This window comes from Thamnophis sirtalis, unplaced genomic scaffold (assembly GCF_051295495.1).
Source record: "Thamnophis sirtalis isolate CommonGarterSnake01/CBP01778 unplaced genomic scaffold, rThaSir2_p1.2 scaffold_1, whole genome shotgun sequence".
Classification (NCBI taxonomy): domain Eukaryota; kingdom Metazoa; phylum Chordata; class Lepidosauria; order Squamata; family Natricidae; genus Thamnophis; species Thamnophis sirtalis.
In genome coordinates this window covers 44,104,403-44,118,134 of record NW_028261381.1, presented here as the reverse complement: position 1 = coordinate 44,118,134, position 13,732 = coordinate 44,104,403, and the positions used below count along the sequence as shown (strand labels likewise).

At 36.5% G+C, this 13,732-nt stretch overlaps 1 protein-coding gene across 4 annotated transcripts in view; it reads left to right on the top strand.

Annotated features, from left to right (window-relative positions):
* The window catches only part of MGAT5 (alpha-1,6-mannosylglycoprotein 6-beta-N-acetylglucosaminyltransferase), a 148,491-nt gene extending 135,875 nt beyond the window's left edge, over positions 1-12,616 (top strand). For all 4 annotated transcript variants that reach the window (XM_087711217.1, XM_087711211.1, XM_087711222.1 and 1 more), the window contains exons 15-17: positions 2,292-2,366; positions 7,395-7,552; positions 9,357-12,616. In XM_087711217.1, the coding sequence (XP_087567343.1) occupies positions 2,292-2,366; positions 7,395-7,552; positions 9,357-9,555 (432 nt within the window). In that variant the 3' untranslated portion in view covers positions 9,556-12,616. The remainder of the gene's footprint in view (positions 1-2,291; positions 2,367-7,394; positions 7,553-9,356) is intronic.
* The last annotated feature ends 1,116 nt before the right edge of the window (positions 12,617-13,732 follow it).

The following is a 13,732-nucleotide window of genomic DNA, read 5'->3' as shown; positions in this document are numbered from 1 at the left end:
AAAACTTTGTTTCTGCTGGCACAGCACTTGATCAATGTAATTCTCATCAATCAGTTAAAAAGCTTTCCAAAGGGGTGGTGGTGAGTTTTTGCACTCTGCAAACCTCCCAAAAATGGCTCATTTTTCGTGAAAACGGTCCCATGTTTGTTTGTTTTTAAAAAAAGGCATGAATAGCCTTGGGGGGGGTTGCAGAGTGTTTCCAGGGGGGGGAGCAAAAAAAGCAAAACCGGACCTTTTTCATGAAAATGGGCCTGGTTTTTTGTCAAAAAAATTACATGCATAGCCTTATAGAATGCTGCTGGCAGCTGTGGGGGGCGGGCAAAAAACCGACTTGTTTTTTGCTCATTTCTGCCCTCCCCAGCCCCAAGGAGCTCTCTGAAAGCCTCCATAAGGGTATGCACAGCCATTTTGGTGAAGTGGGAGGGGCTTCAGGAGGCAAAAAATGCTGTATTCGATGTATAAGACGCACCCAGATTTTCAGCCTCTTTTTTGAGGGAAAAAGGTGCATATTATACTCCGAAAAGTACGGTACGTTTTTTGTTCTTGCTTACATTGAAAGCAATGTAATTATGCCCACATCATGCTTTCAATGTGTAGAAGACAATAAGTATTCCAAAGGCTGGGGGGGGGGGGGGGATTGCAAGTATTCCAAATCAAGACAGTAAGTATTCCAAAGGATGCAATCAAAGCCAAAGATGTGAAACTGACTGGACTTGTCTCTTTCCATTCAGAAAGCCTAGTCATGGTCATGCGACTTCCCACTTAGCAACCATTTTGCTTAGCGGTGGAGTTGCAGTCCCAATTATGTTTATTAAGCAATGACTACCTATATATTAAAGTATGTAGGATCAAAACAAATGTCAAGTATTTTTCCATTATCTGAAAGAGAAGTTGCATTGGAGGAATATATGGGATGGCTTTTTTTAGTACTCACGTTGATCATTTTAGGGAGAGGGAATGCTCATCTGATATCACTAAAACATTTTTATGTTACTTCATATATTTCTGCACAGATATCTATCTTCATGGGTATTTATTTAAGGAAAATAGTACTGCATTATGCACTGAAACAAGTTGCTGCAGTACTGAAGATTAGATATCAGAGAAAGCATAAAATAGTGAAAGAGATTTTAATAAAAATACTGGATTGCAGATACTGTTGCTGTAACACAGTCAGCCCTCCACATATTCATGTAGTGACCATTTGAAGTTACAACAGGACTGAAAAAAGTGGCTTAAGACCGGTTTTCACACTTACAACCACTGCAGCTTCCCCATAATTATGTGATCAAAATTAGGGCACTTGGCAACTGCCATGTATTTATGACAGTTGACTTTCCTGGCGTCATATGATCACTGTTTAGAATAGAATAGTTGGGCGGAACTTTGGAGGTCTTCTAGTCCAACCCCCTGCTTACCAACACCACTTCAGACAAATGGTTATCCAACCTCTTCTTAAAAACTTCCCCAGTGTTGGAGCATTCAGAAGTTCTGGAGGCAAGTTGTTCCACTAATTAATTTTTCTAACTGTCAGGAAAATTCTCCTTAGTTCTAAGTTGCTTCTCTCCTTGATTAGTTTCCATCCATTGCTTCTTGTCCTCCCCTCAGGTGCATTGGAGAATAGCTTGACTCCCTCTTCTTTGTGGCAGTCCTTGAGATTTGTAACCTTCCCAGCTGTCTTCCAAGAAGCAAAGTCAGCCAGAGAAGCCAGTTTAGCTTAATGACTGCATGATTCCCTTAACAACTGCAGCAAAAAAGGGCCACAACTCACTTAACTGCCTTAGCAGTGGAAATTTTGGGCTCAGTTGTGCTCGTAAATTGAGGACTACCTGTATTTGCTGGGTATCCTGCTTTGTTGGGAACCAAAATATTTCCAATGTGGGGGGGAGGGGAACATGAGAATGGTAGGCTTCTCAAACCATGTGTTCTTTACGTGTATTAGAATTACAGCTGACATAATTCTCAGCCACATGACTGACAGTACTAGAAAGTGTAATCCTAAGAAATCTGGGACTTACTGGTGTAATCCAATATTACTTAAGTGAATGTTAGCTTTCACGGTGGGAATGCCTTTTGTTATCTTTCCTCTCTTCCCAAAAGATCCCAGTACACCTAAGGTTGTAAGAAGGAATTCCTCCTGTTGGCTATGCCATCAACTCTTGGTGACCACTCAAAACTTGCTAATGAATTTAACCGAGCATATGTTTAACTACTTAGCAGACTTTGATGCTCTTTGAACAGTGTGTTCTGTATTGCACAATTGAAATGTATTTATATTACTTATATAACAGATTGAACCTTACTTGCCTTTTGAATTCACGTGTGAGGGAATGCTTCAGAGAATGAATGTGTTCATTGAGAAACAGGTAAGGTTTCTATATCAATAGTCATTACCTTTGTCCGTAAGCATGCAACAATTTCACTTCTAAAAAGAAATCAAAATTTCTTTTTAATTAAGTTATTATTCAGAAACAAATACCGATTAGCTTTTAATTGTCTTCTATGATATTTTTTTATATACTGATCCTTTCTCTTCCTTTATTTTGAGCATACCTGAAGATTTGAGACAGGGATTCATGGAAATTTATTCCATGCCTGCACCTCTAATCAGATCTCTGCCAGGGGTCATATTTACCAATAGAATAATATGCTTTCAAAGCTACTTTCCCATTAAGAAAATGTTTACAGATTTTTGACATATTGAATTATCTGATTCAATTTCACCTATTAAATATTGAATAATTGCAAATATTGAAACCAATTACACACATTATATCCTACTTTAGATCAAAACTTGTCTAGTTTAGCTGTTTTTCATTTCAGTAATTATTCCTTAGCTTCGGATGTTACAGTGTGCTGATTTATAGTTAAATATAACTATACTGTACTATAGACAAAACACTAATAATTTCTCTGCTCCAAATGTTAAGTAGGTTCATTATACATCCTATATTTTTTTTCCTTTTCTTTTTCTTTAGAATCAAATAATATGATTTCTTAGATAATACCAAGAGTCAAAACAAAATGGGCATTGTAAAGCAATACTTTGTTCAATACAGATCCATGTAGGACAACTGGTATCACGGCAGTTCTTAGTAGTTGTACTGCACACAATTTCTGCACATGCTATTATCATTCAACCCAGAAATAGAAGGTAGATCTGCTAGTGATTCAGCTCTATCTTGATCTCTGCATTTTTCATATGTGAAAAGTATTTGATTTTGTAAGCAGTCATTCTGCAGAATTCAGTAGTACCTTGTTTAGCAACAGGAAACCGGTGTCAGGGTCTGTTCAGGCAAAAAAACCAAACAAGACGACTAAGCACGTAGTTCGTGGTAAATATAATCTTTATAAGCCTGTTCCGGTACTTCCAACAAACACACACTGCAAAACACAAATGAAAATAAGTCAAGCGTGTAATTCCATACTTCCCTCCACCATTTAAACCCTCCTATGCCCCGTCCTCCTGTGACCCGCCCTCTCCTACATGCGCGCAATACACTCAAGATACTCCGATGACATGACAGACCATGCTGGTTTATATTGCCACACCTGCACTGGTGCCGTTCTGTATGAAAGTTACTGCAGGATCCGAAGGTCCTTCAAGCTCTTGGTGCAGCAGGGAAACAAGTGTGGTGTCAGGTTTCCGAAAGATTCCCTAAATGACAGCAGCAATCCAAGTCAAGAAACGCCCTAGTCACGAATCTCCCCACTAACGGACTGGCAGCCCCAAGCCGCTGAGAGCGCCAGGGCTGACAACCAGCTTGCAGCAAACAGTTTAGTATCTTGGAGGTGAAGCATAGAGAAATGAAAGACGGGGGCTATAGAAATAGTACGTGGCAATAGCACTTAGACTTATATACCGCTTCATAGTGCTTTACATCCAGTGGTGGGTTCCGGATCCCGTTCCAACCAGTACGGTTAGAACAGGCCCGGCGGCATCCACATTGACGTGCGAAGCATCTTAGCGCCTCTGCAAGCTTCCGTGATGCTCCTGCTGCTCCGTGGAGCTTCGCGCAGGCGCTATACACGGCATGCATGGAAGCACAGAAGCCTTAAAAGACAGGTAAGGAGCTCGGGTGGGCCCTCCGCAGCACCGTACCGGAACGGTATCCGATGCTCCAGTATGCCCCGTACCGGGGCAGACCGCCCGCAACCCACCACTGTTTACATACCTCTAAACAGTATACAGAGTCAACTTATTGCCTCCAACAATCTAGGCCCTCATTTTATATTCCCAAGTAGTCCTTGGAAACTGGAATAAGAGAGCCTGCTTCTTTTCTACAGGGATATATTTGGGCAATTAGAGTACTAGTGAAGGTTGTGCACAGTGTTGCAGATATCTGCTGTATTGTCATTGTTGCATGATTCAGGGCAGCAATATTAAATTATTTGCAGTGACTGATATATATAGGGTTAGGCAAGACCAATTAAGCATTCATTGCGGATTGTCAGTTTTGCCTAAGAGGATAAAATATTTCAGTGGAATGAAATTGTCTCTGTTTTATCCTTCAAATTTCCCAGCCTGTTAGACCTTTATAAGATGGGCTTTGAACTGTGCCAGTTTTCTTCACATTCTGTTCATTTATGTGCTATATCAAAAGAATAGAGGTAAAAATTATTGACGGACAGAGATTTCAACTTTCTTTTAAAATTTACAGGTTTTTTTATCTTATTTTTTTATTTTCAAAACAAACACAACACATAAAATCTTCCTTCTTTACATACTGTAGAAAGTATATCAGTTGGTTACAGAAGGCTTTTGTGCACCTCTTCCACAGTCATCAAGCATACTTCATATTAACTCAAGTATTTTAACTCAGATATTTATACGTTACCCTTATCATACCTCCATTTTTATTTTTCTATAATTGTTTAAACGTCCTTCATCATAAAATATACCAAGATTTAATACATAACCACATACTGACATTTCATTTAATATTTCTAAAATCCTCCAATAACACTGAATCCTTCTGTCCTATTCTAGCTAAACATCCATAATATTTAATAACAAACTTTTCTAATCCTCCTTTCCAAATCACTGTTTACAATTTTCATCCGGTTTCCTTATGTTGTATACATACATATATATAAGTTGTCATCATTATCCCTCCTTTATTTGACTATATCCTGTATCATAACATTTTCCCCCTAATAATCAAAACTTAACTGTATCTAACTTAGTTCTTTTTTTATTAACCTTTGTATATAATCCAAAAGGATTTCTAATCTTCCTTTCATGGGTACCATTCAATATTCATATCCAATTATTACTTATCATAACACTACACATTGTATACATTATTATCATTAACAATTATTTATTTAACTATATTATCACTAAATTTCACTAAGATTAACTAGTTTTAAGTTATATTCTTCCACCTATCAACATGTATCTTTCCAATGACAAAACAATCTCATATCTTCTGCCATTTGTGGTACCAATCCTCTAATCATCTTCTTGATCAGCTTTGTATGGACTTCTCTTAGCAGCTCCTTGCTTATAAGATCTCTCATATAATCTTGATGCACTCTTTCTGTTTCCTTATTCAGCTTGTCTTTGATTGTCAGCAGTGTTATCAATGCTTTTGCTAGTAGAATTATTTTCTTTAAGTCCATAGATTCTTTAATTTTATCTTCTTCTATATCTTGACCTTTGGAATAGATTTCTTCTCCATTTAATTCCTCTTTCAATATTCCATTCTTTCCATTTTCAGGAACAAACCAATTACCATAGATATCAGCAGGTTTAATCTCTTTATATTCATTTTCCACTTCAGTTTTTTGAGTTTCAATCACCCCGTTTTGCATTTGATAAACATCCTCTATTTTTTCATCATATTTTCTTGTTATGTGCTCTAGGTATTCCAGTTTTTTCTCTACTATGTTTGGTAATTTCTGTAGTTCTGAAAATATATTTTGCAAAGTTAAGACCTCTATTTTCTCTTGATGTTGTGCCATTCTAACAAACACAACTGCTCTACCTTGGAAGGTTAATAAAATTAAAGCATAGATTCACAAAGAATGTTGTTTTCACTTTTCTCTGATTAAAAATATACTTCAAAGGGACATCTGTGTGTTTCCCTTCTTATCACTCTGTAGCCAAACAGTAAAACCTTGTGGTGCCAAGTCAAAACAATGTGTGAAAAAAAAAGTTCCATTTTGAATAGACAAAGCTCCGATCAACAAAACCTCCCAGCCTCCGAGCGGAAACACTGTTAAAGAGTTTCTTTTTGTATCTTTTTTGTGTTTCAAGTTAGAAAAAGAGGTCCAATCTTTAAATGAATTAGAAAAATACCCACAGCAATAAAAGAGAAAAACTTTAGTCTATAGATTACAGAAAGTCACAAAGAGAAAGTAGAAGAATAAAACTTAATCCATCTGTTTCAAAAGGTTTGCATAGATTCGATCCATGAAAATAGCATTTAAAAAGTAAGATAACCAGTGTCCAAAACCATTCCAAATTCAATTCCGCCGCTTGATTCTTCTGTTCTTCAATTTAAATTGATTTTTAAGTTTTTATAGGCAATCTCTTTTTTAAAACAATAAAAATTCCTCACCAGCTAGAAACACTTTCACTTTCCATATCCTTCTGTTTTGGAGCCGCTCCGACTTTGTCAGCCTTGACTGGATTTTTTGTCGCCGGCTTGAAGAACTTCTCTTGCTTCTTTCAGGGATTTTGCAATATCCCCGAGATCAGCAAGATGTATTTTTCCTGTTCACCATCTCTTCGGGATTTAGGTCCGTTTGGACCACCCAACGGCAAAAGTGTTAGGTGTGGTCTCAGAGCATTGAGACCACACAACCATATCGTCACGGCATTGGCTCCTCCCCCTAAAAAATAGTTTTTTTGATATAGTATATTCAACTACGCTGTTACCAGTGGTGGGATTCAATTTTTTTACTACCGGTTCTGTGGGCGTGGCTTTGTGGGCATGGCAGGAGGATACTGCAAAATCCTCATTCCTACCCCACCCCACTAACCTGCTTTCCAGCTCCGTTCTCCTGTTCAGGGCAACAAAAGAAGATCAGCTGGGAGGCAGCGAGGGCGGGGCCAGCCTATTTTCCGGTTGTCTGAACTACTCAAAATTTCCACTACTAGTTCTCCAGAACTCGCTGAATAACACCTCTGGCTGTTACTCTATAAGATGAATACCACTAAATGTATCCCCAAAACGTGTGTGTCTGTGTGTGAGGGGGGGGGATCATAATTTTTAAAGGGATACATTTGGTAGTATTCATCTATATATGAGTGATTATCATTTTTAAAATATACATGCTGGGCTGTGGGATTCCCTGCTGCTAAGCATTGCAGTCTTTTCAGCTTTTTATAGAAGCCTAATAAGTCTCCCTCAGGAAATCATGGAAATACTCATGTGTTGTTTCAGGATTTTTGTCATGGTCAAGTGATGTGGCCTCCATTAAGTGCTCTTCAAGTCAAAATTGCTGAAACTGGAAAATCGTGTAAACAGGTTTGTCAAGAAAACCAGCTCATATGTGAACCATCTTTTTTCCAGCACTTGAATAAGGACAAAGACGTCTTGAAGTAAGTGTGGAATGCAAGGAAATGCTGACAGGTTTCCTTAATCTGAAATGTACAGTATATTGAGGAACAAAGTGGTTATGCATATCATACTAGGAGTGGCCACAAGATTCTCCTGAAGCCCTTGCACTGGTGACACAAGTTCAGATTCACATGCTGTTAGTACCCTGGATCATGCAGAAGCCACCCTGCCTTCAATTGTAGACATGAGTATGTCCCTTTGTATTGTACACCACAATTGTAACAGTCTGGAGTCCCGCTGGGATGCAGTTATAGATTAATAAACAGTGTACAGATAGTCCTTGACTTATAATCACAATTGTGTCCAAAATGTCCATTGCTAAGTGAGGCAATTGTTAAGTGAGTTGGATCTCATTTAAGAACATTTTTTGCCACAATTAGTGAATTGCTGCAGTTGTTAAGTGAATCATACAGTCATTGAGTGAAGCTGGCTTTTCCCATTGACTTTGCTTTTTGGAAGCTGGCCAGGAAGGTTATAGATGGTGATCACATGACCCCAGGAAAACTGTAACAAATGCATGCCATTTGCCAAGTGCCTGGATTTTGATCAGGTGACCATGGGGATCCTGCAGTTAGTTGTATGTGCTTAGATGACTCCCTTGTTGAAATTGCCATTTTTTTCCTCTTTGCCTGGGAGGTGTTTAATTCATTTTTACAATATTTATTTTTCTGAATTTTTATATTTTTACATCTATTGTTTTTACATTTGTTCTTTTATTTGGTGGTTTCCCAGAGTTTCTTTTTATGAGTTGGGCAACTATATAAATTTGATTAATAGATAAATTATCCTAAATAGAGAATTTTCCCAATATGCTTAGGTGTGACAACCTGCAGGAAGACATTATTCACTTTCAGTTTTAGAATTATCTATTGTCCACTATAATTTATTAATACAATTATATAGAAATTCATAAGGAATGTTTCTGTGTCCATTAAGATTCCCTTTCACTACTCAGAGTTGTTGATGTTGGAAGTAGAATTGCATGCAGTGTAACTGCAATTGGGGAAAAAGCAAAACAGCTGGCCTCCTTCTACTATTCATGTCAGATTGTACAAGTGTGAAGGCCATGGGGTCTTCTAGCAGTTGTTCAGGGGCAACTCTTAGCAGTATATTGACCATGCTGGTTGGTGCCAATGTGATCAGAGGTGGGTTACTCCCAATTCAGCCCGGTTCAGGTGAACCGGTAGTGGCGGCAGGAGGCGGCTCCCAGCGCAAACCGGTAGTGCCAGGATTTGCAACCCACCTCTGAATGAGATGTATAGGCAGTCTTTATTGTCCACCCCTGCATATGTGGTGCAGTGCTGCTTCAGGCTGCTTAAAATCCTAGAGGAACAATTAACATGATATAACATGATATAAAAATATTTTTGCCAATTAATTAATTAAATTACAGAGTGGTGGTTGTGGGGAAAATGGGAGAAGAAGGAGTATTAAGTATGTTTGCTGTCTTAAGTTATTTGTAAAATAATTATAAAGATGGGATACAAGATAGATGAGAGAGAGAGGTGATGATATAGCTGGATAGACATACATACAGACAGCTAGATATAGATAATAGAGGGATGAATAGATTATAGAGCTAGAAGATAGATAGATAGATAGATAGATAGATAGATAGATAGATAGATAGATAGATAGATAGATAGATATAAACAAACATGAGCAAGAATGAAAATGGGCTTTGTACCAATAATAAAATATGAATATTATCCAAATTGTTTGCACTACAATATGTAAAATATAGAATTAGATATCTCATGGAGTTTTTTTTCCTTCATTTTTCAGATACAACATTCAGTGTCATACCGCTGAGTCTGCAAATGATATTCTGGTTCCATCTTTTGATGAAAAGAGAAAGCACTGTGTTTTCCAGGGCGATCTTTTATTGTTCAGCTGTGCAGGGTCTCATCTAAACCATAAAAGGATCTGCCCTTGTAGAGACTATCTTAAAGGACAAGTTGCACTATGTAAAGACTGCCTATAGCAGAAAGTTAATGTGACTTTTCAAAGTGGCTTGGAAAGAGCCACACTGTGCACTTTGCTACTGCAAACAAAATAGTCATCGAAGAGCAGAAATCTGTCCTGAGAAACGGCAGATAAGCGATTTAAATGTTTAGGAAAATAAACCTCAACTTTTTTTGTTTTTGTTTTCTGAAGTGAGCTACTTCCAGCCACAGAAATCTCTTTATTCAAAAACCAGACAAATCAAGTCCCGACAAGAGCTTGAGAATAACATTGGGGGTTCTTCCCCAGTGACTCCTCATGATGGGCAGTTTGTCAGATATCACTGAACAAAAGATCAACCTGAAAGGATAGGATGGTGCAGAAACGACGTAAGACTTGCCATAGGAAGGCAAAATGGTGGTGCTGTTCCCATCGACAAGGCCAGGCAGCTGCTGAATAACAACTCCACACTCTTGGTCATTTTCCGGCCTATCCCAGGCTAATTCAATGGACTTTCTCCAGCAAGTGAGAAGGGAACCCTCCAAAATAGACAGTCTGTAGCTGACAGACTGACGGATCCTTTAGGCTTGATGATGGGTTATGGTCGTGGCATTAATCAGAGTTCAAATAGCCACATAAACACTCAATTTGTTTTTTGGTTTTTGTTTTTTTTAAACCAATCCTTTTCAACTCTATTCCCTTTCCGACTTGTCCAAAGGTTTTGCTTAGGGTGTTAGGAATACTATGTAATCATTGGAGATAAAATAGTTTCACAGGAGCAATATTTTATTTCTTGAATTTGCTGTGTCTAAAATAATGAAAATAGATACATGGTGGAAGAGTGGTCTGCCTCCCCGGTATCTTGTAACGATTTAAAGAGCAATTATGGTCTGCAAATAATGGTGTATTTTCTGCAGCCCTTGTTAAAAAGTGGATGTGTAGAAATAGGCCATTTATTTTTTAAATTGCAATTAATGCAGAATATTGAACTTAAACATTGTTCGTAGACAGGATATAAGCTGTTTCTTTTTTTAAAAAATGCACAGTACCTTTTTTAATGTATTTTTTTTAGCACAACTGACACATCTTTAAATGCACTGTTAGTGGGTAGGAAAATAGCATTGAATTGAAAATGAATGTGTTATCCATTTTTTTCAGCTAGATTTGGATGCGGGGGGAGGGAGGAGACTCTTGGACCATATGCAAAATCAAAACTATTATTTCCCTCCTTTGTAAACATTGTTATTTCTACTGATAGAACAATATGCCTGCTTTTAATCTTTTGTAATCTATCAACTCATTACTTGATGCATTATTTCATATCTGAAGGTCATTGCATATCTCTTCACTTGCAGAAGACCACAAAAGAAACATTTTTGAAGAAATTGCCAAGTTGAAGTTTTAAAGTCAATTTTTCAAAAAAAAATCTGGTTAAAATAAGTTGAAATCTGTGTGAGCATAGTTTTTACGGAAGCCAATTATTTATGTTAAGGGACTTATTGCCAGATCTGAATAAAATTTGAATAAGAAAATTACATTTAAAAAATGTTTACATTGTATATTCAGAAACACTCCCTTTGTAATAATATATTACCTAAATTGAACATGTTATGTGTAGAATTAAAAGTTACTAAGGATTAAACCTCAAAATTAGGATTCAGTGAATTGAATGTCGGATTGTAAACATTACTTTCTTGGTTCTGCAGAATGTAACTCTTGGGATCTAAGCATGTGTGTTTTTTAAGTTATCAAACCTAGATAATTTTTAAGGCCAAGAATTATATGTATGTATATCATGAGTTCACCTGAACCCAGAGACTTAGCACTTCTAATTGCTGTAGCAGGAAAAGAATTTGATATTTGTGCTGTAAATACAACTTGGTTAATGTGTTCAAATTAATTTATCCTGCATAATGGTGGACTGCTTTAAGTCCAGTATTTCTTTTACAGAAAAGCTAACAATAAAGCACGAATTAAAAAATCCAGGCAAATTTTGAAGGAGAGAATGGAAATGATCAGAAATCAGAATCTGCTTAGAATTTTTCCTTCAACATTATTGTGGATTTTATATTCTCATGCTGAATTGTGAACGTGCGCCTGTGTGTGTGTTTGTATTCATAAATTGTTTCAGAGTAATAATATATTAACATTCAAACAAACCCTAAAACCTAGAATGAGTTGTTGGTTGGTCAAATCAATAATTATAGACCTTCATTCAGAGGTAGATTTGATAATTGATAGTCTTGTAGTTCAACATAGATATATACATTTGCTGAGAGAGAGAGAAAAATGGTTGCAAGTTAAAAAATGGAGATTGTTTTGGGAAAAGTAGAATTATTATAGTTCTTATATTTTTGCAGTACTTGTATGATGTCATTGAGAGTAGGGTCAGATCTTCAATAGGTTCATTCCATTATTTCATAGTTTTTTTAAGTTTTTATGACAGTAAAATGGTGTTGATCCTTAAAGGAAAATTGTATATCAATTTCTGTTGGAATTACATATTTATTTACTATCCCATTTGGTGGAATAAAAGCAGAAAGTTTCAACCAAATACATTTTTGTCAGTACAGGCTAAATTGACCTGACACTTTTTCCATAGAAAATGTTTATTAAAATGCAGATATTAACAAGTCTAGTTCATTGAGCACTGTTATATAAGCTGAATATAAAGGAGTTTGTCCAATATGTCATTAAAAATTACCCAGATTTATAGATGAACCTGTTAATTCCTTCTTTTTTCTTAAAATAGAAAATATAGAATCAACAGAAGGAATGTTGGGTGGAAGACAAGCCGAAGTAGAACAATTTTATCATGCAAATTTAGGGCTAGATTGATTATTCGAAATAAACATGGGTGAATGAATTGGATATAGATCAAAAAATAAAAATTATATGAAAAGATTAATCCTAACCTTCATATGTCAAGAGCATTCTTTATTTTGCAAATTTGTTTGAACTGATATTTTTAAAATCTATGAGATTACCAAAACCTGAGATAAAGCATTTGCATAATTTATTTTAAAAATAACATTGAGTTTGCCTTTGAAAAGAATGAATACACTGTTTAAAAATGCCAATAAAAACCTCATTTATTTCATATACTCAAGTTGATTTGTACATCTTTCTATAGCTCTATTTTGAATATATTTTATATTGTCTCTTTGTCATTCATCAATACACATAATGTGGGTTGCATTTGATTATTCCATGGTGGTATCTACCTATTCTGTTAATATTGGTGCCTTTATTTTTTATAAATTGAATGGCTAATTGAAATATGAATACTAAAACTCTACTTGAGGAATAATAGAAATTACTCATCTGGGTTTCAAAGCGGGTTTTCTGGAAGAAGAAAAAGAATATTGTGCACCCAGCACCAAAATATAATATTGCTTATTGGCATGTGTGCTTGAAGGGATCTCAGATTGAATTTCTCAATGTGTTATTTGTATCATGTGTTAGAAAACGAAAGGAATAGAAGCTACTTCTTTGTTTCCCAGCTGATTTTCTGTTTTGGCAGGGATTATGTTGAAAGTTTTAAGTAGAAAATAAGATGAGCAGTGTCAGTCAATTCCAAATATTAGAATAGAATAGGAATAGAATAGGAACAGAATAGAATAACAGAGTTGGAAGGGACCTTGAAGGTCTTCTAGTCCAACCTCCTGCTTAGGCAGGAAACCCTATACCATTTCAGACAAATGATTATAAAACATCTTTAAAACTTCCGGTGTTGGGGCTTTCACAACTTCTGGAGTCAAGTTGTTCCACTGATTAATTGTTCTGTCAGGAAATTTCTTCTTAGTTCTAAGTTGTTTCTCTCCTTGATTAGTTTCCATCCGTTGCTTCTTGTTCTGCCCTCAGGTGCTTTGGAGAATAGTTTGACTCCCTCTTCTCCCTCTGATATATCTGAACACTGCAATCATGTCACCCTTAGTCCTTCTTTTCATTAAACTAATCATTAAATGGTAGGGAATCATGAACTATATTTAAATGAAGATGTATATGTGCATCCCAATAACCATGCTTCACGTTCTCAATTGACAAGTTATTTTAGAACACTGGAAATTCAGGAGAAAGCCTGGGTCTTATTAGATGTTTATGGTGCATACACTTCAATTCCATTGTTATGTGCTTTTGTAATAGTTTTGTGCTAGATAACCTGTAGCAATAACCCAAACAACTAACAGAATAACAGTTGGAAGGGACCTTGGAGG